The sequence below is a fragment of the Bos grunniens genome, chromosome 27 (assembly GCF_055505025.1).
Source record: "Bos grunniens cultivar Pamir isolate PY7600 chromosome 27, Bosgru_T2T1.0, whole genome shotgun sequence".
Taxonomy (NCBI): Eukaryota; Metazoa; Chordata; class Mammalia; order Artiodactyla; family Bovidae; genus Bos; species Bos grunniens.
Window position 1 is genome coordinate 9,303,173 of NC_141191.1, and position 22,795 is coordinate 9,325,967.

Below are 22,795 nucleotides of genomic sequence, written 5' to 3' on the forward strand. Positions count from 1 at the left end.
CAACTTTTTCACTTTCCTGTTTCACTTTCATCAAGAAGCTCTTTAGTTCTTTACTTTCTGCCATAAGGATGGTGTCATCTGCATATCTGAGGTTCTTGATATTTCTCCCGGCAGTCTTGATTCCAGCTTGTGCTTCCTCCAGCCTAGCGTTTCTCATGATGTACTCTGCATAGAAGTTAAATAAGCAGGGTGACAATATACAGCCTTGATGTACTCTTTTTCCTATTTGTAACCAGTCTGTTGTTCATGTCCAGTTCTAACGGTTGCTTCCTGACCTGCATATAGGTTTCTCAAGAGGCAGGTCAGGTGGTCTGGTATTCCCATCTCTTTCAGAATTTTCCACAGTTTATTGTGATCCACACAGTCAAAGGCTTTGGCATAGTCAATAAAGCAGAAATAGATGTTTTTCTGGAACTCTCTTGCTTTTTCCATGATCCAGCAGATGTTGGCAATTTGGTCTCTGGTTCCTCTGCCTTTTCTAAAACCAGCTTGAACATCTGGAAGTTCGCAGTTAATGTATTGTTGAAACCTGGCTTGCAGAATTTTGAGCATTACTTTACTAGCGTGTGAGATGAGTGCAATTGTATGGTAGTTTGAGCATTCTTTGGCATTGCCTTTCTTTGGGATTGGAATGAAAACTGACCTTTTCCAGTCCTGTGGTCACTGCTGAGTTTTCCGAATTTGCTGGCATATTGAGTGCAGCACTTTCACAGCATCATCTTTTAGGATTTGAAAGAGCTCAACTGGAATTCCATCACCTCCACTAGTAGTGGTGCTTCCTAAGGCCCTCTTGACTTCACACTCCAGGATGTCTGGCTCTAGGTGAGTGTGAGTGATCACACCATCGTGATTATCTGGGTCGTGAAGATCTTTTTTGTACAGTTCTGCCACCTCTTCTTAATATCTTCTGCTTCTGTTAGGTCCATAGCATTTCTGTCCTTTATTGAGCCCATCTTTGCATGAAATGTTCCCTTGGTATCTCGAATTTTCTTGAAGAGAACTCTAGTCTTTTCCATTCTATTTTTTTCCTCTATTTCTTTGCATTGATCACTGAGGAAGGCTTTCTTATCTCTCCTTGCTATTCTTTGGAACTCTGCATTCAATTGGGTATATATTTCCTTTTCTCCTTTGCTTTTCGCTTCTCTTCTTTTCACAGCTTCTTAGGGTGTAGCTATTTAATATCTTGGAAGGTCTGGTCAACGCATGAAATGCTGGGATGGGAGCTGTGTCTCTACAGATCTCTAAGCATTTAGGAGCCGGCTGGGAGAGATTGCTCAGGGAACACTCCTGTGGAATAGTGGGAATTAAGGACTGAGAGGATCTATTATGGGCATGGCATTAACAGGCATCCACTGTGAACCAGTCATGGCCAGGTCATCAGACTCTGTTGATTTTCCTGTGGACCCAAATCCACGTCGTTAATCTAGCCCATCTCATTCCCCCGCCCCTTGTTTAGTAGACTCTGGTCTTCACGTATTTCCTGTTTTGAGATTATTCCTGCAACAGCCTTCCTCACCTGCTTGTCCCTGATATTGCTTCTAAAACTACTTGTGAGTTAAAGAAATATTAGTGCATGTTTCTGAGAGAGACTTAACACATTATGAAATATAATGACTGGGGCCCATAATGGGGCAGAAAACTCCAGGGGGAAATAAAAAGATAAATGAAAATGTCCGAGTGATGGTAGAAAATATAGCCTAGTTATACAATACCTATCTACTTGTGGACAGATTCATTTCAGTTTATTTTCCCCTCTTAGTTTTGTTAGTCCTAGAAAGCACTGCTGTGGATTTTTAGTGTATAATTTCTCTTTATTTAGATTATATACCTGACAGCAGAAATGTGCACTTTACTGTTGTGTAGCCGCAAATTTGTACATTAGCATAATGAGCATAAAAGAAACACCGTGAGCATCCTAGGTATTCCCCCTCGTGGCTCCTATCCGTCATGACTTCCTTTTCCCTGAAGAAAACTCTGCATAACTTCTAACAGCGTAGATTCGCTTTGTTTGTTTTTAAACTTTTATAAACAGAATCCTGTGATATTTATGTGTGACTTTCAGGCCAGTTACATTATGTGCTTCATTCATTTCATTGTGTGTAGTTCTTTTTAATTACTGTGTAGCACCCCTGTGTGTGATTATCCCATGATTTTTAATCTCCATGACGGGGGGGGGAATCTGGTTTTTAAGAGAGGACTGTGTGTCTCCCTGACTTCATCCCTCCTCCGAGGCAGCCAGACTCCGCTTGGCACCTGCGGTGGGTGCTGAGTAAGAGAACGCTTTTGCTCCTCTCCGATGAGGAGTCTGGGTTTGTCTTGGTTCGGGATGGGAGCCTGTGGCAGTTTCCTGCTCCCCGCCTCAGGTTGGGCAAGGCTGGCAGCTTTTGCTTCTTCCTTCTCCCTGTTCTGGGGTTTGGGGAGGGGGCGTCTGTCCCTCCCCAGAGGCACGTGAAGTTTGCGTTTACTCCCTCCTCATCGTCCCTTGGGGTAAGGGCATGTGTCTCCTCTCTGAAGGATTCCTAGCTGAAGGGTTGTGCTTCGTTTGAGAGGAGGCTTCAGAGACCTAGGCTGAGTTCCATGCCTGTCAGCTCCCTGCGGCCCAGCGCTTCCTATGTGCCCTGCCCGCTTGGGACGGTGTCTGACTTGCCCTCCTCTTTTTCCTGAGCACCCCATTGAGGCCTGAGGCGATCTTCCAGGCGAGGGCAGCTCAGCTGGAACGTCAGGGACCTCCGGTTTTTCTAAATTGATTTTCTAGTTGACATCAGCCTTGAAGACTTGAACGTCACAATGTTGCCCGATTCCTTCCTATCCGCTTTGGTGGCTTCACCTCCCTTGCCCACACCTTGTCACAGGTGAAGCCGTTAGACTGTCTGGTTTCTCCAGTGGCTGGGCTCCTCACTCTTTGGCATTCCCTTGTTTGCTTTGCACTCTGTTAGGTGACGTGCTTAACTTTTTGATGCACTTAGGTGATTGGCAGTCAGCTGACTGGCTTTCCTCTCAACGGTGCCAGCAGGTGGAAGTACAGGATCGGCCTTGTCACTGTACCGCTTTTCACCTGAGGGCTTTAATCTAGTTTTATATCCAACTCCTGATGTTAAGAATGGAACACATTTTCTGTTTCTTGTTGTTTTGTGTTTTCTTCTGGATTCCTTACTTTTTAACTTGATTACTTTTAGAAATAGTTTACCTATTTCTTGCAAAAGTTAAATCCAAGATGTTTTTTAGACTGAAAACTGAAAGCTTAACTAAAATATTTGACATAGCATTCACTAGTACTATACGACATAATTATTTATTTCTCATTTGACTATAGGTTTGCATGTTCTGGTTTAGCATTGTTTCTACAGATACTGTTATTTCTAAATTATTAAAGCCGTTGCAGCTGAAATGTGTTTGTACTTCTAGCTTCTTATGCTGAGCAACATTTCATGAGACAGAGTTTGGTAAACCCGTTTGGTTGAAACGCATTGTTATTACTTTAGGTGCTGACTGTTCTGATGCTGGTTTCCAATTGCCTTGATTAAAGTAGAAACATTCTATGGCTTGGATGACTTACATTTCACGTTGGTTTGAGCAAGATGATTGGTATGAAGGACTGCAAAGAGTAAGATACATTTATGTTGTATTTATAATTTTTTCTGTGATTTTTTGTTTTTTTTTTTGCTTTACTTCACATGCAGCTGTATTTCTATGTCATTTATATTGTGGACATTTCTGCAGTGCAGTATTCTGAGGATAAATAAGATACTTATTTGATAGATTGAACAGTAGAGGTAAGAACATAATACATAAGGATGGTCATCATTATATATTGAAGAAAAGTGTTTTTTTCTATCCTGTTTTCAGATGAATTCTTAATGTTTGCAGATTGTCTTTAGGCTTTTAAGATAAAATAAAATTCTTTCTAATGAGATTAATGGATGAAAATAGAAATAATTTCAAGAAAGTCTGTTTACTTAAGGAAAAACATTTCATGATAGAAATGTGCTAATACCATGTATTATAATAATATTGTAAAAGAAAATGAAAAAAATGTTCTGAAGAAGAGTGCCATGTTCCATTTGATAAATTTTTAGGCAATTAATTATGTTTCAAAAGGATTTGCATTGTTACTATGGCAACTTTTGCATAGCATAGCTATTCTGGTCTATTATTGCAACGGCAGAAAACTGCCATTTTATTAGATACCTTATCAACATGGATTTAGTTTAGAATAGCATAGGATTTCTCTTTGATTATGTTCGCCTTTTAAATGAAAGATTCTTTGATTGTTTAAATGAAGGCAATTTGTGGATTTTACTTTTCATTCATGAGTGGAACAAGAGACAGAATATCCTCATGTAGTTTTACCAGCTTTTCCCCACCGTGGTTTGTGAGCAGTGTTAGCGCTCATTCATGTCCGACTCTTTTGCGACCTTATGGACTGCAGCCTGCCAGGCTCCTCTGTGCATGGAATTCTCCAGGCAAGAATACTGGAGTGGGTTGCCATTTACTTCTCCAGTGGTTTGAGGACATGTATTACTAAAGATACGCAGTACTGAACGTTCCTTTCTCCTTCCTTCTTCAGGGTGCTATCCTAATCACATCAATCAAAGATATTTTCTCAGTACTTTACGTCTTTTAGTTTATCTTTTTAATTATAAATCCTCAGCAGTTTAAGCCTCTTGGGTTTTTTTGTTGCAGATTTCTTTTTCAGCTGTGAAACAAGCTGGCAAACATCTCTGGAGCCAATAAATATCTAACTCTGGAGAATAATCCTCGTGTTGTGGATTCTAAAGAATTCTTCATAAGGCAGGCTGAGAATCAGTGGGTAGCTTACTATCCTGAATTCCAGCCTTACCCATAAATGATAGAAATGTTCAGCGTATGAGTTTAATAGCAGTATTTGAAGTTGCACTGGACACACGCACATACCCACCCATCCAGACACGCACACACAGAGACGTGTACACAGACTGTGACTCTAGCATCTTTTTTTGTGTTGTGTATTTTAAATGTAATAACAGTGCATGTTGGATGTTCAGACAGAAGACTCTTTTTCAGGTGTAGACTGTATATTCCTCTGTGGAAAAGAAAGGGGATGATAGTCTAATTGTGGGGGTCGAGGGGAGTGGCTGATTTAAAACAAAAAGTTTTGTTTTACTAAAATTATGTGTTCCTTTATAGTGATTTTAAGACAGCTCATGGAGATTTTGTGAAGATTCGAAATCTTTCTGTCCACCATAACTCCAGTCTGTCCTTTAATACACTGTTGGCCTTTATTAGTGAATTTATTGTTCTGAGACATATTAAAAGAATAACCTGGTCTCATACGTAGATGTAGTTCAACCCTAAAATTGCCATATCCTTTTCACGAGTTTGAGCTTTGGGACAAGTTTTAATCTGTTCTTATACAGACTTAGATGACAATGAAACATCTTATTATAAATAATGAAAATTGAAACATGATTATTTAATTTCTTCTAAAATTCCACTGTATAATTTTTCAGATTTATGTATGTGCATATATACCCTATATAATCAGCATTCAGCATGCCATATTTTTCCATAGTTGTTTTTTAATGTTTACTGGAAAAGATAAGTTGGCTTTTAAGAAAAAAATTATAATTTAGAAATGTGTTTGAAAAATCACATACAAATATGAGTTTTATCTTAAGATCACTAAATTGGCCTTTATACTTTGATATAAAATATCAAAGATATTTATATATTTGACATAAAATACAGCATTTTGATAGGAAATATATTTGATATAAATATATGTTTGATATCAAATATAGAAATATATGACTATATATACATCAAAATATATATGACAAAATATAATATATTTGATGTCAATATATATTTAATGTCAAATGTATATATTTTATATAAATAAATTCCATATAAGATAGCAAATATATTTGATTTGCTATATAAATTTGATATAATTAATATTTATAGCATAACATATATTTCTACAAAAATGGCACATGTATATGAACTGGATTTTAATTTAGTTTTATAACTATTTTTGGCAGTGTTGTAACTCTAGCTAGATTTAAATTTCATGGTTATGTTATATTGTAATCTTGCTTGTGCAGAGATGAGCTTTATTGTTATACAAATCTAATTCAAGTATATTCTTATAACTTGTTTTTTTTTGCATTTTATACACTTACCCTTCACTGTAATTACAATGTATGTGTCATGTGTTTCATACAAGATTGAAACAAAAAATAGAATTTAGGTTGAAAAAATAAAAATAGTATTTCTGCAGGTCTGCAGTTGCCAGACTGCTGACATTGTCAGTTGCTTGTGAGGTGACAGTGCTCAGGCTTTCTTCCTGAATCCTTTGTAAACCTGCATTATTTGGCGAACTGACTTCATCTTTACAGTGTATATTTTGTTTCTGGGCCAAAAAGACGGTGTCTTCTGAAACAGTACATGTTTAGGATGGACATGGAAATACTTAGGTGGTTCACATAAAAATGCAACATATTCCTAAGTACAGATAAAAAGAGTACATAATATTTATCAGAAATATAAAATTACCTGTCACATACATTTGAAATATATTGGATTACCTATATGTGTGGCATGTTTTGTAGGATTTATATTTAAAATATAAATGTGTATTTTGACATGGGCCTTCAGTTGAATGTTTTCTATTTTCAGTGATGCAGAATAACTAACTGTGTAACCTTTCATGCTGACCATAATATCAAAAGCTTCTGGACACTTTGTCTCTTCAGCAATTGTAGATATCACTTAATAAAAGTGAGATATATGTATATATATATAAAATGATACTTTTGAAAAATAACAAAAAAGTTTCAAATACTAGCAGTTTAAATACATAATTTAGATTTGTAGATGTGATAGTATTCATATCTTTAATGATGCATGATTTTTAATATCTCATTCAAAAACCCTAATTTTTTAAAGAAGCTGCCATTTTGTTTTTTCCTGTTTATTATTTTAATGGCTGGTTTGGAAAAGTTCTTCAACTCTGAATTCTGAAGGATTTAAGTTGTTGGACTATAATAAGACTTGTAAAAGCTGCCCAGGAACATACCACAGCAGACCAAATTGTATGAAAATATTGAAATGTTTATATTACCTGAATTTAGAAACTAAAAAGAAGTAAATCAAGATACATGATACAGTAAAAATATATTAGCATGGGTTTAGAAGTGATTTTTTTTTTTTTAATAAAGAGTTAGCGGAAGGACTTAATCATTTCTAGTTTGGCATGTGAGGAGCTCAGAAGTCCTCACTGTGGCCTAAAACAAAACAAAACAATGAAAACTGAAAAATCAACAACTCCTCCTTAGATTCCTAAGAGATTTGAAGTCACCAGGCCAACTGCTGCCCCCAAATTGGAGAGATAGGCATACGGGCAGAATCACAGTGCGTCAGAGCAGAAACCCACCTGCAGAAACCTCCGTGGGAACCAGAGTCGGAGTGGAGAACCTCAGCGATAATTAGTGACTTGCTGGAGGCTCGTGTGTCAAGTCCCAGAGTTAAAAACTCCTGGGGGACCCAGTAATTAAGGAGGTCTCCAGGCTTTTCTAAGTTTTGCCTCCAGGACCTTTACTAGGTTTTCACAGTAAATATCAGAGAAAGAACCCTGCATGCTTCTGGCAAGGGGAGAGGAAAAGGAATTGTTTTGAAATATGTCAGAACATCCTTCTTCTTAACAAGGCTGTCCTGTTTTACTAGAGCCTGATCTGCAGAGATGATATCTGCACCCAACCTGTCCGGGAGAAGGGAAGTAGCCAGCCCCTGCTAACCATCCTGTCCCACTCGGGGAGGAAAATCTCCAAGAGTACTGGTGAAATTCCCAGTCCACGGGCATGGGCTTATTGGAAGACAGAGAACTAGTTACAGTCATGGGACTACAGAGTCATCTTAACATCACAACACTAAAGACCTACTACTGGCCACAGTTCTTTTAAACAGTGACATCATGTTCTCCTGTTAACAAAAAATTACATGGCACACTAAAAAGCAAAAAAACAAAAGCACAGTTGAAAGAGATTAAATAAGGATCAGCACCAAAGTCAGATACGGCAGGGATATTCATCTGTGCCCAGCTATTATAGTTGGAGACTTTAATACTGCTCTGTCAGAATAGAACAGATCTAGTAGACACAAAATTAGTAGAGACATAGTTGAACTCAACAACACTTCAAGCAACTGGATGTAATTTGATGTCTATCAGCTACTTCATCTATCAATAGCAAATTACACATTCTTGTCAAGCTTACATGGGAGATTGACAGAATAGACCATATTCTGGACCAAAATCACACCTTAACAAATGTAAAAGTATAGAAATAATAGTGTCTGCTCTTAGACAATGGAACTAAACTAGATATCAGTAACAGAGAGCTGGAAAATCCCCAAGTACTTAGAGATTACACAACACTTTTCTAAATAACATAAGGATCAAAGAAGAACTCTCAAGAGAAATTAAAAATCATTTTGAACTAAGTGAAACTGAAAATACAACTTAACAGAATTTATGGGAGGCAGGAAAAGGAGTGTGTGGAGGGAAATTTATTGCATTGAATGCATGTATTAGAAAAAAAGGAAGCTCCAAAATCAATCATCTAAGCTTCTGCCGTAGAAGACTGGAAAAGGAAGAGCAAATTGAATCCAAAGTAAGCAGAATATAAGAAAGAATTACAGCAGAAAATAAAAGGGCAAGAGACCTGAAAAGACACCTCACTGAAGATGACAGATGACATGGAAGCTTATGGAAAGATGTCCAGCATCACAGGTTATTAGGGAATAGCAGGTTAAAGCAACAGTAAAATGCTGCTACATGCCTGTTAGACTGGCCCATCTAAACCACTGACGACAACAGCTTTGGTGAGAAGGTCAAGTAGCAGGAACACTCATTTTTGTCTGTTGGGAATGCAAAATGGTGTGGACAGTCTCACGTTTCTTTCCCAAATATAAACTCAAAATTTGTTTACACACAAACCTTACATCCCAAGGATAAACTATAAAAGCCTATTTAATTCACATGTAGTTTAAATAATGTATATTTTCAGTGAAAAGTAATATTGCTGTAACATTGTGAAAGGGAAAGTGTGTATTTTTTTTATTATTTATCAAGAATGCGTGGTGTCATTAGGGGAGGAAGAAACGAGATATTTGTAGCAGTTTCTTATACTGGTAAGCACTCAAAAGCACAGATTTTTTATCGTGCTGATTTTCACTGCATATTATTTACATCACTAGTTCCACTCAGATAAGGGAATTTAATGGGGTGAAGAGAGAAAAATTGGAGTAGAAAAAAGAGATCTTTTCAGGAAGTGGAACTATGAAATAGAAGAGATATAAAGAAGAAAGTAGCTTTTTAAATAAATGAGAGTTAACATAACTGAGTCTAGGCTTGTTTACTCTAAAATCCTCTGCCCTGCCATATGAACGATGTATATTCTGTGATTTCCAGTTTCCTTCGTCCCCTCTTCACAGTGAAGACCACTGGTAACCCAGCTTGTATTCCTGTCTTATGTACCTCAGATAGTGTTTGTAAGGATGCCAGAGGCAATGTGAAACTGAAGTTCTGAGACAGAGGTCACAATATTCCCAATACTGGGTTGGCTCACAGTGTTTTACATTTGAACTTGCTGCCTTGAATGAATTGCCAGTATTTAAAAACTGGTACATTTACATGAAATTCTGTATATTTCTGTCTGTTTGGGAAGTCAGTGGTACTAGAGCCTTTGGATAGGAATGAGCACTTTACGCTTCACTCTGTCCCCGTCACTGCTGGTGGGATTCCCAGCCCTTGATCAAATGTCAGTCATCATTTATTTTATAATCTCACCTCTCTAATAGAAATGACCTGCCTTGATGTCTATTGCTATTTGGAGATTTCAGCTCCCATTCTTTGAAAGCTGAGATTAATAGTGCTAGTGGAAATTTTTTTCAGGGCATAGAGATAAGGATTTAGGAACGCAGATGTAAAACAGTGAAGAGGTGATTTATTGAATAATGGAGATGACCAGCATTCCTCTGAATTTGTTTTTCAAGGTGAACATGTCCCAGGTAAGGCAGGTGGGACTGCTGGCTGCTGGGTGTCAGCCGTGGAACAGAGATGTGTGCGCTGCCAGTGGAGACAGGTTTGCCTACTGTGCCACCCTGGCCATCTATGTTTATCAGGTAAAAGAATGCTGACTCTTTTCAATTTTTCATTTTTTCAGATAAGATTAATATTTAATTAAGTTTGAAAAGCTAGTGAAATGCTATTAAAGTCTGCAGTTTAGTTAATAAAAATATTTAATTAACACTCGATTTGAAATTCCTGAGTTCAGTTTTCTGCATTGCGCTTAAGACCCCATGTGGGTTATTTGTAAAGTCAGAGAGGGTCACTGATATGCGAAATGACTTCTTCATGCACTTGTATTTGTAGACTCTTCCGCTGAATGGCTTTTACAGCAGTTTTTTCTATTAGATACTTTACATCTGCATTATCTACCATTGGTAACCTAAATGACTAACTACTTTAAAAGTTATAAACCTGTTCATCCCTACACGTACAGAAAATGCATTTATACCTTTAAACAGGCTCATGGCGTTGGGCATAGGAGACTATGTTAGCTGTTAAGGTTTTACTGCAAATATATGGTTAAAGAAAGATTGGTGGCATTAATAGATAATATAATAATGATTTGAAAAAGTATCATATAATACTGTGAAAGGTTCGTTATGTGTTCAAGGAAAAAACCAGGTTCAACAAAATGACAAATACAGTATATAACAGTATGTCATAAACATGTTAAAAATGATAGATGAATTGATCTACTAATTAATGGCACAATTACAAAGGAAATAGGAAAATTAGGCTATTCATTTTGTCCACTTGCATATAAAAACAACATAATGCCCTTTCCAAGAAGCAATAACATAAAACAGGTCCAAATGATACCACTGCTCTGCAAACCTCACATATCTTAATAATGCAGTAATGAGCAGTTGGCTTACTTAACGTACATTTTTTTACTAAAATACAATTTAAAAACTGCAGAAAAATTATTTCAAGACCAAGGTATTTTTCCTTCATAAGTAGATAGGGCTTCAGAAAATATAATAAATCTCTTAATTATGCATATTTAAATATACATTTGTTTTTACTCATTTTAAAATTGATATGTTTAATGTCAGTCTTCTTTTATTTTTTAAAAAAAATGATTTTGTTCCGTTGAATACATTTGAATTCACTTGAAAGTGGACCAAGCTTGAATTGTGTTCATATCTTGTTATTAAATATACTCATTTTCGTATGTGCAGCTTTTAAAAAATGATGTGATTATTAATGGAAAGTGTATTACCTAAAAAGAAGCACTGATATGTTTTATTTATATTTTTTCTAGTTGGATCACCATTATAATGAATTCAAACTCCACGCAATCATGTCTGAACATAAGAAAACAATCACAGCGCTCTCCTGGTGTCCACATAACCCTGACCTGTTTGCGAGTGGCAGTGCCGATAATTTAGTGATCATTTGGAATGTTGCAGAACAAAAAGTCATTGCTAAACTTGACAGTACGAAAGGTATCTCTCTTAACTGGGGTTTACTTCATTGAATGAAATATTTTTATTTCAATAAGCAAAGTATTATACTTCAGTAAGCTCAGGTTTTAAAGTAGTGTTTTCCAAGCTCTCTAATGAAAGTCTATGTAAGAAACACATTTTATGTCATGATTCATGGTTCTGTGTGTGGATGCGTACAAACCAAAACACAATTTCATGAAATAATCAGACTTGCTATGCTAAGTCACTTCAGTCGTGTCCGACTCTTTGCGACCCCATAGATGGCAGCCCACCAGGCTCCCCCATCCCTGGGATTCTCCAGGCAAGAACACTGGAGTGGGTTGCCATTTCCTTCTCCAGTGCATGAAAGTGAGAAGTGAAAGTGAAGTCGCTCAGTTGTGTCTGACTCTTAGCGACCCCATGGACTGCCCCCTACCAGGCTCTCCATCCGTGGGATTTTCCAGGCAAGAGTACTGGAGTGGGGTGCCACTGCCTTCTCCAATCAGACTTAGTACACTGATTAATTAAAAACATAATCTGTACCAGATAATTTATGTTTAAATATAACATTAAAAATTCAAAAATAAATATAAAGACAATAATTAGAGGCAATTTTCTCAGTGAGACAATTATAAGAGTTTAATAATTAACTTTGTATACGTTTATGTGAAACAGGTGGTCAGCTCATTTTAGTCAGATCCATTTTACAGATGAAGAACCAGGCTTAGGTAACGTGACTTGTTTAATTTAAAGCAAAACTAAAATTTAAATCTAAACTCCTGATAAGATCATAGTTTGTAGCATTAACTTTGTTATTAAATGCGTATAGAAGCACATTTAACTTTTCGTACATTTAATCCTTATGCCTGCAATGCAAGAGACCCGGATTTGACCCCTGGGTTGGGAAGATCCCCTGGAGGAGGAAATGGCCAGAATACTCCAGTATTCTTGTTTGGAAAATCTCACAGACAGAGGAGCCTGGTGGGCTACAGTCAGTGGGGTCGCAAAGAGTTGGACGCAACTGAGAGAATAATACTTAACCCCAATTTATATTTAATAGCCTTTAAAGCAGGAATTGTATCCCATACTAAACTTGTACACCTAGAACACCTAAAGTAGGTCTTATGCACAAAAATACTCCTTGTAAGTTTTCATTGCTTACAGTAAGAATTCATTGTTTTAATATTGGGTTGCCCAAAAAGTTTGTTCCAGTTAGAAAAATCCAAATGAACTTTTGGGGCAACCCAATATATGGTTTCCTGAAAGAAAGAAAGAACTCTGTAAGTCTCTTTGAGTATGTGAAGCATATGATCACATGAGTAGTTTTAAACCAGAAACTAGGTATACTTTTTCATCATAGACGTTCTCTCCGCATGTTCCCTGTAGTCTTTCGGGTTACTGTATAAATTAAAGTCCCAAATAAGAGGTAATTTTTTAAAATAATGAACATAACCTTGTATTTTGGTTGTCTTGGAAGCGTAGGATGCAGATAATACTGAATGGCATGGTCTTATGCCACATCTCTCGATTGTGTATCTGTATTTAATTTATTCCAGGGACGCCTGCCTCTCTTAGCTGGTGCTGGAATGCTGGTGATGCTGTGGCATTTGCTTCCCACAGAGGCCCGCTGTTCATCTGGACCATCTCAGGACCAGACAGTGGGGTGACTGTGCACAGAGACGCCCACAGCTTCCTGTCTGATATCTGCATGTTCAGATGGCATACACAGAAAAAGGGGAAGGTTGCCTTTGGTCATGTTGATGGAAGTCTATCAATTTTTCAGCCAGGTAAGAATGTTTTTTTCAGTCAGATGTCTTAAATTTTATTTTTCTTATTAACATACGTAATTTCATATTTACATATTTACATTTCATATTTTCATATTAACATTTCATATTTTCATATTAACATACACAATTTCATATTTACATTTACGTAATTTCATATTTGCATATTTACATTTCATATTTTCATATTAACATACGTAATTAACGTATTTACGTATGTTTCATATAACATACATAATTTCAAATTACATACGTAATTTTCATATTTACATGGCATAGAAAGTTAATAGTATTTTAATTTTTAAATAATAGTTGTGCTTGGGCTCCCCAGGTGGCTCAGTGGTTAAGAATCCGTCTGCAAATGCAGGAGATGGAGATTTTGTCCCTGGGTCGTGAAGATCCCCTGGAGAAGGAAATGGCGACCTGCTCCAGTATTCTTGCCTGGGGAATCATATGGACAGAGTTGCCTGGTGGGCTGTGGTCCACGGAGTTGCAAAAAGTTGGACACGACTGAGCACACACACACACACAGCACAATAATTGTGCAAATATTATCCAGTACTGTGCCGATTCCAAATAACCATTAGAAGTAAATTTTATTTGTAAGACATTTTAGTACATTTCACCATCTCTTAGGGACACAATTCAACCTGTAACAACCCAATACAGATTCCTTGACTTCACTATTCTATAGGATCTTTAGCAATTAATGTGCACAAAACATTAGTATAGCCCTGTGGTGTGTTTTCCTTACATATGCAAGAGCTAACGGGTAATGAAGGAAGCACTGCTTTTCAGTTCTGCCACTGCATTCTAAACTGTGAGTTTGAAACTCAGAGAGCATTGGCATTGATACCAGCACCATTAGGTCTTGTCCTGAGGGGTGGTCCCCCTTCCCTTCTGAGCGACTTCCTGTCACCACAGATGGTTGTTTGGTCCTCGAGGCTCTCAGAGCAGACTGTGATCTCAAGCTCTCTGCTGTCCTGTCTTTGTCTCTCTTGGAAGAAATAAATATTCGTGGAGGACTGCCCACAATAGTGCAGTTCATCCATCATTTGGAAGCAGTGATTTTTAAACCCTGCTTAGTGTGTCTGTGGATTTCTTTGTGTGTGTTGGGCAGGGGTGGGGTGGGACATTTTGGTAGGTGGTCCAGCTGAGGCTTCAAGCCTTCTGTTCCCTTTCAGTCTGAAAAACACCACTTTATTCCGTATTGGACTTCATGTAAAAATTCTAATATTAATAGGGGATTCTAGGGCCAAAAGAGGGAGAAGGCAATGGCACCCCACTCCAGTACTCTTGCCTGGAAAATCCCATGGCTGGAGGAGCCTGGTGGGCTGCGGTCCCTGGGGTCACGAAGAATCGGACACTACTGAGCAACTTCACCTTAACTTCTCACTTTCATGCATTGGAGAAGGAAATGGCAACACACTCCACTGTTCTTGCCTGGAGAATCCCAGGGATGGGGGAGCCTGGTGGGCTGCCGTCTATGGGGTCACACACAGTCGGACATGACTGAAGTGACTTAGCAGCAGCGGAAGCAGGGCCAAAAGAGGTGGAAAACTACTGCTTTAGCTATTTCAGGTTATATCCTTAGACAAAAGCAGATCATTAGAAAATCTGTTTTCAAACTTCATAGTAGAAATGTTTTAATTAAATTGACTTTGGTATTATTCCAGGGATATGCACTAATCAAATTTTCATTGTTTCCTTTTGGAAATGTTGGCGTAGTGCTTATGTAATGTTGCTTTTATAATCTGTTATGTTGGAAGACAGCAGGTAATGATGTCGTTGCAGGAAGAGCTATGGTATCTTTGAATTGTCTTATTTTTTGAGTAAGTACTTCTTTTAAAGTTTATGATACTTAGGAATAATTGGTACTTCTGTTAAGGTTGTAATCTCTAAACTTAGCTGTTTCACTGCCTTTCTGTTGCAAACAAGAGGAACATTTAATTGCAGTTTCTGTGTGGTATGTCAGCAGAAGCCTTTTTTTCATTATCACCAGTGTGTATATAATTTGGAAGAAATAAGAGGATTGTTTGCTGGTCCTTTTCTTCACTTAATTTCATTTGTTTCGTCTCCCTATTTTTCTCGCTGCCTGTTTGTTCTGGTAGCCAGGAGTGAATTACGATGTGGCAAATGGTAATATGAATGAGGACAGATGACTGTAAATATTGGGATGCGTTTATCATACACCCACTTCAAGGCAATTAACTAATTTATTCTTAAAAAAAAAAAGGTGTCGTTGTGTTCTATACCATAAAATAAAAAAGTGAGCACACAGAGATTCAGTATCTTGGAACTAGGATTTGGACCCAGGCAGCGCTCCAAAGCCTGTGCTTTTAATCAGAACATAATATTCTTCCTGTTGGTGAGCACCTCCCTGCTGCTGCTAAGCTGCTAAGTCACTTCAGTTGTGTCCGACTCTGTGCGACCCCATAGACGGCAGCCCACCAGGCTCCACCATCCCTGGGATTCTCCAGGCAAGAACACTGGAGTGGGTTGCCATTTCCTTCTCCAATGCATGAAAGTGAAAGTGAAGATGCTCAGTCATGTCCGACTCTTCATGACCCCATGGACTGCAGCCCACCAGGCTCCTCCGTCCATGGGACTTTCCAGGCAAGAGTACTGGAGTGGGTTGCCATTGCCTTCTCCGAGCACCTCCCTACCCCTATGCTATTGTAATTTAATGAAATTGTAATTGTTGACAAGATCATATGGGTTATTTTTCCACTTTTTTTCCCCTAACAACTTCTCAGTAGCAAATAGAAAGACATCCAGGATACTGGGGATTGCCTAAGCAAAGCAGTTCTGTCCAGCTGCATCCTTAGCAGTTCAGTCGCTAAGTCGTGTCTGACTCTTTGTGACCCCATTGACTGCAGCTTCCCTGTCATCCTTTGGACAAACTCTTTAATTCTCCTTCATTCGCATGTCAGTTATGACTTCCACATAAAAATGCCACACTTGTATTCCCAGGACTCTTGGAATCAGTGGTCTGCAAAGAGGAAGTTCAAATGATCTCAGTTGTTAGTCTTATTTTGGAAATTTTGTTGAAAACCGTGTTCCTTACATTTGAATAGGTAATAAAAGTCAGAAGCACGTGCTGAGACCTGACTCTCTTGAAGGGACAGATGAAGAGGACCCCGTGTCGGCCCTGGAGTGGGACCCACTCTCTACTGACTATCTGCTCGTGGCTAATCTGCATCGTGGAATTCGCCTAGTGGATTCCGAGTCACTTTGTTGCATAACGACTTTTAGTTTTCCCAGCGCAGCAGCTTCTGTGCAGTGTCTGGCCTGGGTTCCCAGTGCTCCTGGGATGTTTATAACTGGAGGTAACTTTACCTTGTTCCCCAGAGTTTTAAATATGTGCATATTCTTTAATTGACTCAGGGAAATTGCACTATTTTATTGACTGATTTTGTATAAGACATTAATATCTCAAATATTACCATTTATTACAGTAAATACCAAGTTTACTTTTATTTCTATTGTGTATCATTAACATAATGACAAATAAAAATGAAAAGAAGGCCCAGTTTTCCAGGTTTCTGGCAAAATCAGAATATGTCATGCATGTACACACGTGTGTGCATGGCTGGGTTTGTGTGTATACAAAAGGGAACAGCAGTTCAATTTCAGCCATGGCTGGATGACAATAAAGGTACTGGCTAGAAAAACAAGTTATATGAATGAGAGGTCTCTTAGCCTCACTGATAGTTTTGGGCCATGTTTTCCTAATTATAAGACCGTCAGCAAAGCTAAGAAGTGATGGAGGATGGGAAGATGAGGAATTTAAAATAGTCATTAGGAATTAAATGACTTACCATTCACATAGATTCAGAGAAACCAAGTACTTTCAGCTGCTGTATAAACACTTCCCATATTTGCTAAGTCTAACATAAAAGACAAAAGAGTCTTTATCCTTTCAGCAGCTTTAAAGAAGCCTTTATTCTTTAAGCACTTAAACTACACATGGAAGTAGATTCTTATTTATATACGTTAATTGACTTAATTACACATGATATAATTAATGATAAACATGGGAATTTTGTTTTTATGTATTATTATTACTGTCCTTATTATTGAGATGAATTTACATATCATAAAAATCACCAAGTTAAAGCGTACAGTTCAGAGGTTTCTATGTTACAACTGTAACCACCATTTACCTCCAGAATCTTTCCTCATCCCCTGATAGACTCTGAACCCATCAACAGTCAGTCTCCATGACCCCCCAACACACTCCCTAGTCACTACACATGTATGTACATTAACCACTGATCTTCTTTCTGTCTCTGTGATTTGCATATTCTGAATTCACAGAAAGTGAATATTCTGGATTCACAGAAATTGAATCATTCAATGTGTGGCCTTTTATGTCTGGCTTCTCTGATTTAACGTTGTTTTCAGGATTCATCCATGATGTAGTGTGAATGAGTACTCATTCCTTTATATAGATGGATCATGTTCCATTGTATGGATATGCCAAATTTTGTTAATCCGTTAATCAGTTAATAGACACTCAGCTTGTTTCCACTTTTGTGCTGTTATGAATAATGCTGCTGTGAACATGTGTGTGCAGGCTTTATGTAGACATGTCTGTAATTCAGTTGGGTGTGTATGCAGGAGAGCAATTGTTGGGTCATATGGTAACTTTGCAATCAGTTGAGAAACTGTCAGTCTTGTTTCTGGAGTAACTTAATAAGGTGGGAATTTTGGAAGCAGGGGGTGTTCTAGGTACTCTTCAGGCATATCATCTAGTCCTTGTTTGGCTGCAGGTGAGCAAGGAAGCAGTTTACAAATGTTTCAAGAAAGGAAGGTTTGTTAATGGTGGGGGTAGAAAGTTTTCTGTTACTGGCTTTCCTAGAGCACCTTGTCACTGGGTGCTTTTGGGGATAAAATCATCATAACTGTCTTTTCTGGGAAAAGCTGCAAAAGCAAGCAGCCTCTTAGCTTAGAAGGGGATTTGAAACAGAAAAAAAAAATAGCAAAAACCTGTCAAAAATTTAAGGGATGAGCATCATTTCAGTTGCTTCTTTGTATTATATAACATTGTGAGAAGAATGTCAGTAAGTGGTGTTAAAAATCTGACAAGTTGAAATTTTGTTATTACTTTTATATCTCAGCATTTTATGTTTCAAGTAAAATGTGCTAATAGAATGCTTTTCTTTTGATCTGACTAGATTCCCAAGTGGGTGTTTTACGCATTTGGAATGTTTCTAGAACAACACCTGTTGATAATTTTAAATTAAAGAAAACAGGATTTCATTGCTTACATGTACTGAATTCTCCTCCAAGGAAAAAATGTAAGTAAAAATGTTAAAATTTAATATTTAAAAATATCATATTTGCTGCTATCAAATAAAATCATATAATGATATAAACATAACAAATACTGGATGCTACTGAAAGGCAGATTTTTAAAAACTGTCCTTGATAATATGTGTGCTAAAGTTACCATCAAAGCCACATAATATCTAATATTGCTAAATTGAAGATATTTAGAGCAAAATTATATTTTTAAATGTTATTGAATGAGGATATTAAAATAATATTAAATTGTCTACATGGGAAAAATGAAATGATGGTACTGGTGAAAATAAGAAATAGAAAGAGTGGTAGGATTAAATAAAATTGCTCTGAATCAAATATACTGGGAAATATTTATCTGTATTCCAATGTGTACTTAATATAGATTGATCTAATAATTTATAGTGGTATCATTATTTTAAATTATATTTGCAAGAGCATATTCACATTCTAAGGGAAAGTTTTTTTTGAAAGAACACAAAATATGTGATAACCCAGTGATACCTGTATCAGATCTGACCTGCAGAATTGTAAGATAATAGATTTGTACTGTTTAAGCTGCAAAAAAAAAAAAAAGAATATACAGAAAATAACTAAGCAAGGAGACTTTTATACAAAGTTGGGGAAATGAAAGTGTATAGAAAGTAAACATTGACAAAGAAGAAATTAAGATGCAAATGTATGTCAGACAATTGTGATTGTTAATTTGCGTGGTAAATTAAGTGAAAGTGAAAGTTGCTCAGTTGTGTCCAACTCTTTTCGAGCCCATGGACTATTTAGTCCATGGAATTCTCTGGGCCAGAATACTGGAGTGGATAGCCTTTCCCTTCTCCAGGGGATCTTCCCCACCCAGAGATCGAACCCAGGTCTCCTACATTGCAGGTGGATTCTTTACCAGCTGAGCCACAAGCTAAATTAAAGTGAGTAATAAATCTCAGAAATAGTTATTTTCATTGGATTGAAATTTTATGGAAGAGGGTTATTAGTTTTAAAAGAAAAAACTTCATGTGTGTTTGTATGTGTAGAGGAAGAAGTAAGCTTTTATATCAGCATTTTGAAAGAACGTTGATTCCAAAATAATCATGCTGTGTTTTAATTTATGGGCAGTAAGAAATTAAAGATTCAGCACATACTGTGATTCTTCACACTAATTTTTATTCATCTTGTTTCACCTGTACTCTATATACCTCTTTTCAAAATAATATCCCATTTTGTATGTGTGTGTGTGTGTGTGTGTGGGCAGTTCTGCAAAAGTACACCTGTGGCAGAAAATCTGATCATTGCTCATTAAGAGTTTATGGATACAAATTCTAGATAAAAGAAAACAAAGGAGCATCTATATAAATTAAGTCCTTTGACTTCATTCCAGCATGTGGAAAGCCACTGGCATAAGGGTTTATTACTTTCTTCTCTAGTTTCAAACCAGTCCCCAACCAAAAATCATTACACATCCTCCACGAGTGAAGCAGTCCCACCCCCAACTCTGACGCAGAATCAGGCCTTCTCTCTTCCTCCTGGTCACGCCGTGTGCTGTTTCTTGGATGGTGGTGTTGGACTTTATGATATGGGAGCCAAGAAGTGGGATTTTCTTAGGGACTTGGTATGTCTATGGTTTTTCTCTCTTTTATAATGCAGTGCTTATTTTGTGTATAAAGTGATGTTTACTTTTACTTATGTGTTAATATTGTCCTAAGATTATTTTTGTAGAGAACCATACATTAGGAATTTATTTTGGTTGACTGAAACTTTTTGTAAAGATGTCTATAACTATTAAAAGTATTTAATTGTAAATATTGTAAACATTAAATTTCTTTAAAAAGTACTGTCTTCTTAGCTTATTGGAAATATTCTGCATTTGGCAGTGTTCCCATTATTGTGTAGGCCATGTTACCCCTATGTATAGTATTGGAAATCATGTAGTTGCTCTATATTTTGGAAGCAAAATGAGGAATAGAATGTTCTTTCAGGATGAAGGAGAAAGTCCATCTCTGCCAGTTACTCCAAGCTTTCTTGTTCTCATTCATGAATTGAGCAAGGTTGGATTAAGCGTTTTCTAAGGTTTATTTCTATTATTGAGTCATAATAATTCTATGAGTCTACAAACTTCTGTTGTAATGATCATGAAGCCTCTGTTGTAAAATAGAATACAATCCTGCTGAGAACTCACATTTTGCCTGGTTTTCTTCTGTGCTTTTTTACGCTGCATTCCTAGGGTCATGTGGAAACTATTTTTGACTGCAAATTCAAGCCTGACAATCCCAATCTTTTAGCAACAGCTTCATTTGACGGCACCATAAAAGTCTGGGATATAAACACGTTGACTGCGGTGTACACATCCCCGGGGAACGAAGGGGTTATTTATTCCCTTTCATGGGCTCCAGGTAAGAACATTTTTTATTAAAATCAGGAGTACAATTGAATGACTCTCCTAACTTTTATATTCATCTGCATTATCTTCTGTCCTTCAGTGCCCTCTCGCTCCAAATGATTGTGGAGGCAAATTACTATCAATATATGTGTTGGTACAGTTTGGGGGGAATTTAGAATAAACTCCCTGAGCAGGCAGTTTGATTTCTGGGCCCTTCTGTATGGTGTAGTCACATAGAAAAGCCACAGTAAATCAGGAAGATACTGACCCATCTCATTTTAGCTGCATTTGTATAGATCTGCCTGTAAAGTGTTAGTTGCTCAGTCACGTCCTACTCTTTGTGACCCCATGAGCTGTAGCCCACCAGGCTCCTCAGTCCCTGGAATTCTCCAGGCAAGAATGCTGCAGTGAGTTGCCATTCCCTTCTCTGGGGGATCTTCTGGACCCAGGGATCGAACCCAGGACTCCCACATTGCGGGCAGATTCTTTACTATCTGAGCCACCAAGGAAGCCCTATAAAGGTGTAATGTATTTTACATGATGGAAGTTTTCCTTAATATTTTCATGTGACTCAAACATATAAAAATAAAGTATTTTTTTTCTAAAAATTATGCTACCTGTCTTTCCCTGGTACATCTGTTTTGTGAATAAGAATGATTATCTGTTTGATTATGAGCATGTGATTCTGTATAAACTCTACTTTTGTAATACTGAAGGATTTTATGGGATACTAGGGTCTTTACTTGGACTCAGTATGGTAGAACCTTTATACTTCCCTGTACATAAAAAAGAAAAGAGATGCCCTATGAAACTGCTGGCATTTTCTCCCAAAACATTAAATTTTCCTGTAATGAATAACTTTAAAAACTAAACTGAGTTTTTTACTTTAAAAAGTATGTAGAATGTTTTACTTATTTGTCCTAATACTAATATATGAATTAAAAAACTGACTTATAGCCGGTATATAGCTTATTTTTTAGCTTATCTCCTCATGCGCATGAATTTTTAGCCCTGAAAAAATATATATATATATTGGGTTTTTAAAGGATTTGATGTCTTCAGACTTCTATTTTCTTTACCCTATTTTTAGAGTAGAATCACAGGAAAAATTTTAGAGGTGCAAATAAATGTGAAAACTTTTCCCCAGTAATTTTAGAGCCCCAACAGGGTAGCAGAATGAAAATCCTAGAAAAACTGGTGAGGACTATTTTGTAAAGTACTTACAGTCATTTGTCACAAAATAATTCCTCTATATTTTTTGTCCTAGGTAGCAGGGTAATAAGCTGTTTCTTTCTTCTAATGGAGAAAACCTCTTCTTTGATTGCCTTGTAACGAATTCAGAATCATCTACTAACTTGGCAGTAGTTTGATTTTCATAGATTTTTTGTTTCTTAAAAATAAAGAGCATTATGTTTTTGATGGAGAAAATGAATTTTTTCATGTGTCTTGCTTACAGAAATATTTACTTTCCTAACCATTAATAGATTACTAAAATTGTTAGATGGTCAGAAAAATGTAAATGCTGACTGAATATGTAACAATACTGAGGAATTATTGATAGTCTTTTTGATTATTGATTATTGATAGTCTTTTTGATTATACTAGTTTGATCACGTTAATAAAAGAGATCCTGTATGTCCTTTATTAGACATCCATCCTCAAGTGTTTATTGATGAAAGAACACAATGTTAGAGCTTTGCTCCAAAAAATCCAGTAGGGAGCTATAGACGAAAATAAGATTGACCATACTTTGATAATTGTTGAAATTGTATGATATATTTATGCACTATACTTT

General features: G+C 37.0%; 1 protein-coding gene across 14 annotated transcripts in view; it reads left to right on the forward strand.

Moving 5' to 3' along the window:
• WDR17 (WD repeat domain 17) overlaps positions 1–22,795 on the forward strand; it is a 69,865-nt gene that overhangs the window by 11,907 nt on the left and 35,163 nt on the right. For 9 of the 14 annotated variants that reach the window (XR_015156471.1, XR_015156472.1, XR_015156473.1 and 6 more), the window contains exons 2-9: positions 3,483–3,604; positions 10,036–10,164; positions 11,376–11,559; positions 13,095–13,325; positions 16,403–16,654; positions 18,506–18,628; positions 20,048–20,232; positions 20,845–21,013. Coding sequence is in view for 9 of the 14 variants with exons in the window: in XM_086380985.1 (XP_086237111.1) it covers positions 3,539–3,604; positions 10,036–10,164; positions 11,376–11,559; positions 13,095–13,325; positions 16,403–16,654; positions 18,506–18,628; positions 20,048–20,232; positions 20,845–21,013 (1,339 nt within the window). In the remaining 5 variants the exon portion in view is untranslated. The remainder of the gene's footprint in view (positions 1–3,482; positions 3,605–10,035; positions 10,165–11,375; positions 11,560–13,094; positions 13,326–16,402; positions 16,655–18,505; positions 18,629–20,047; positions 20,233–20,844; positions 21,014–22,795) is intronic. The other 5 variants (XM_086380993.1, XM_086380994.1, XM_086380987.1 and 2 more) reach the window with 1 other exon arrangement.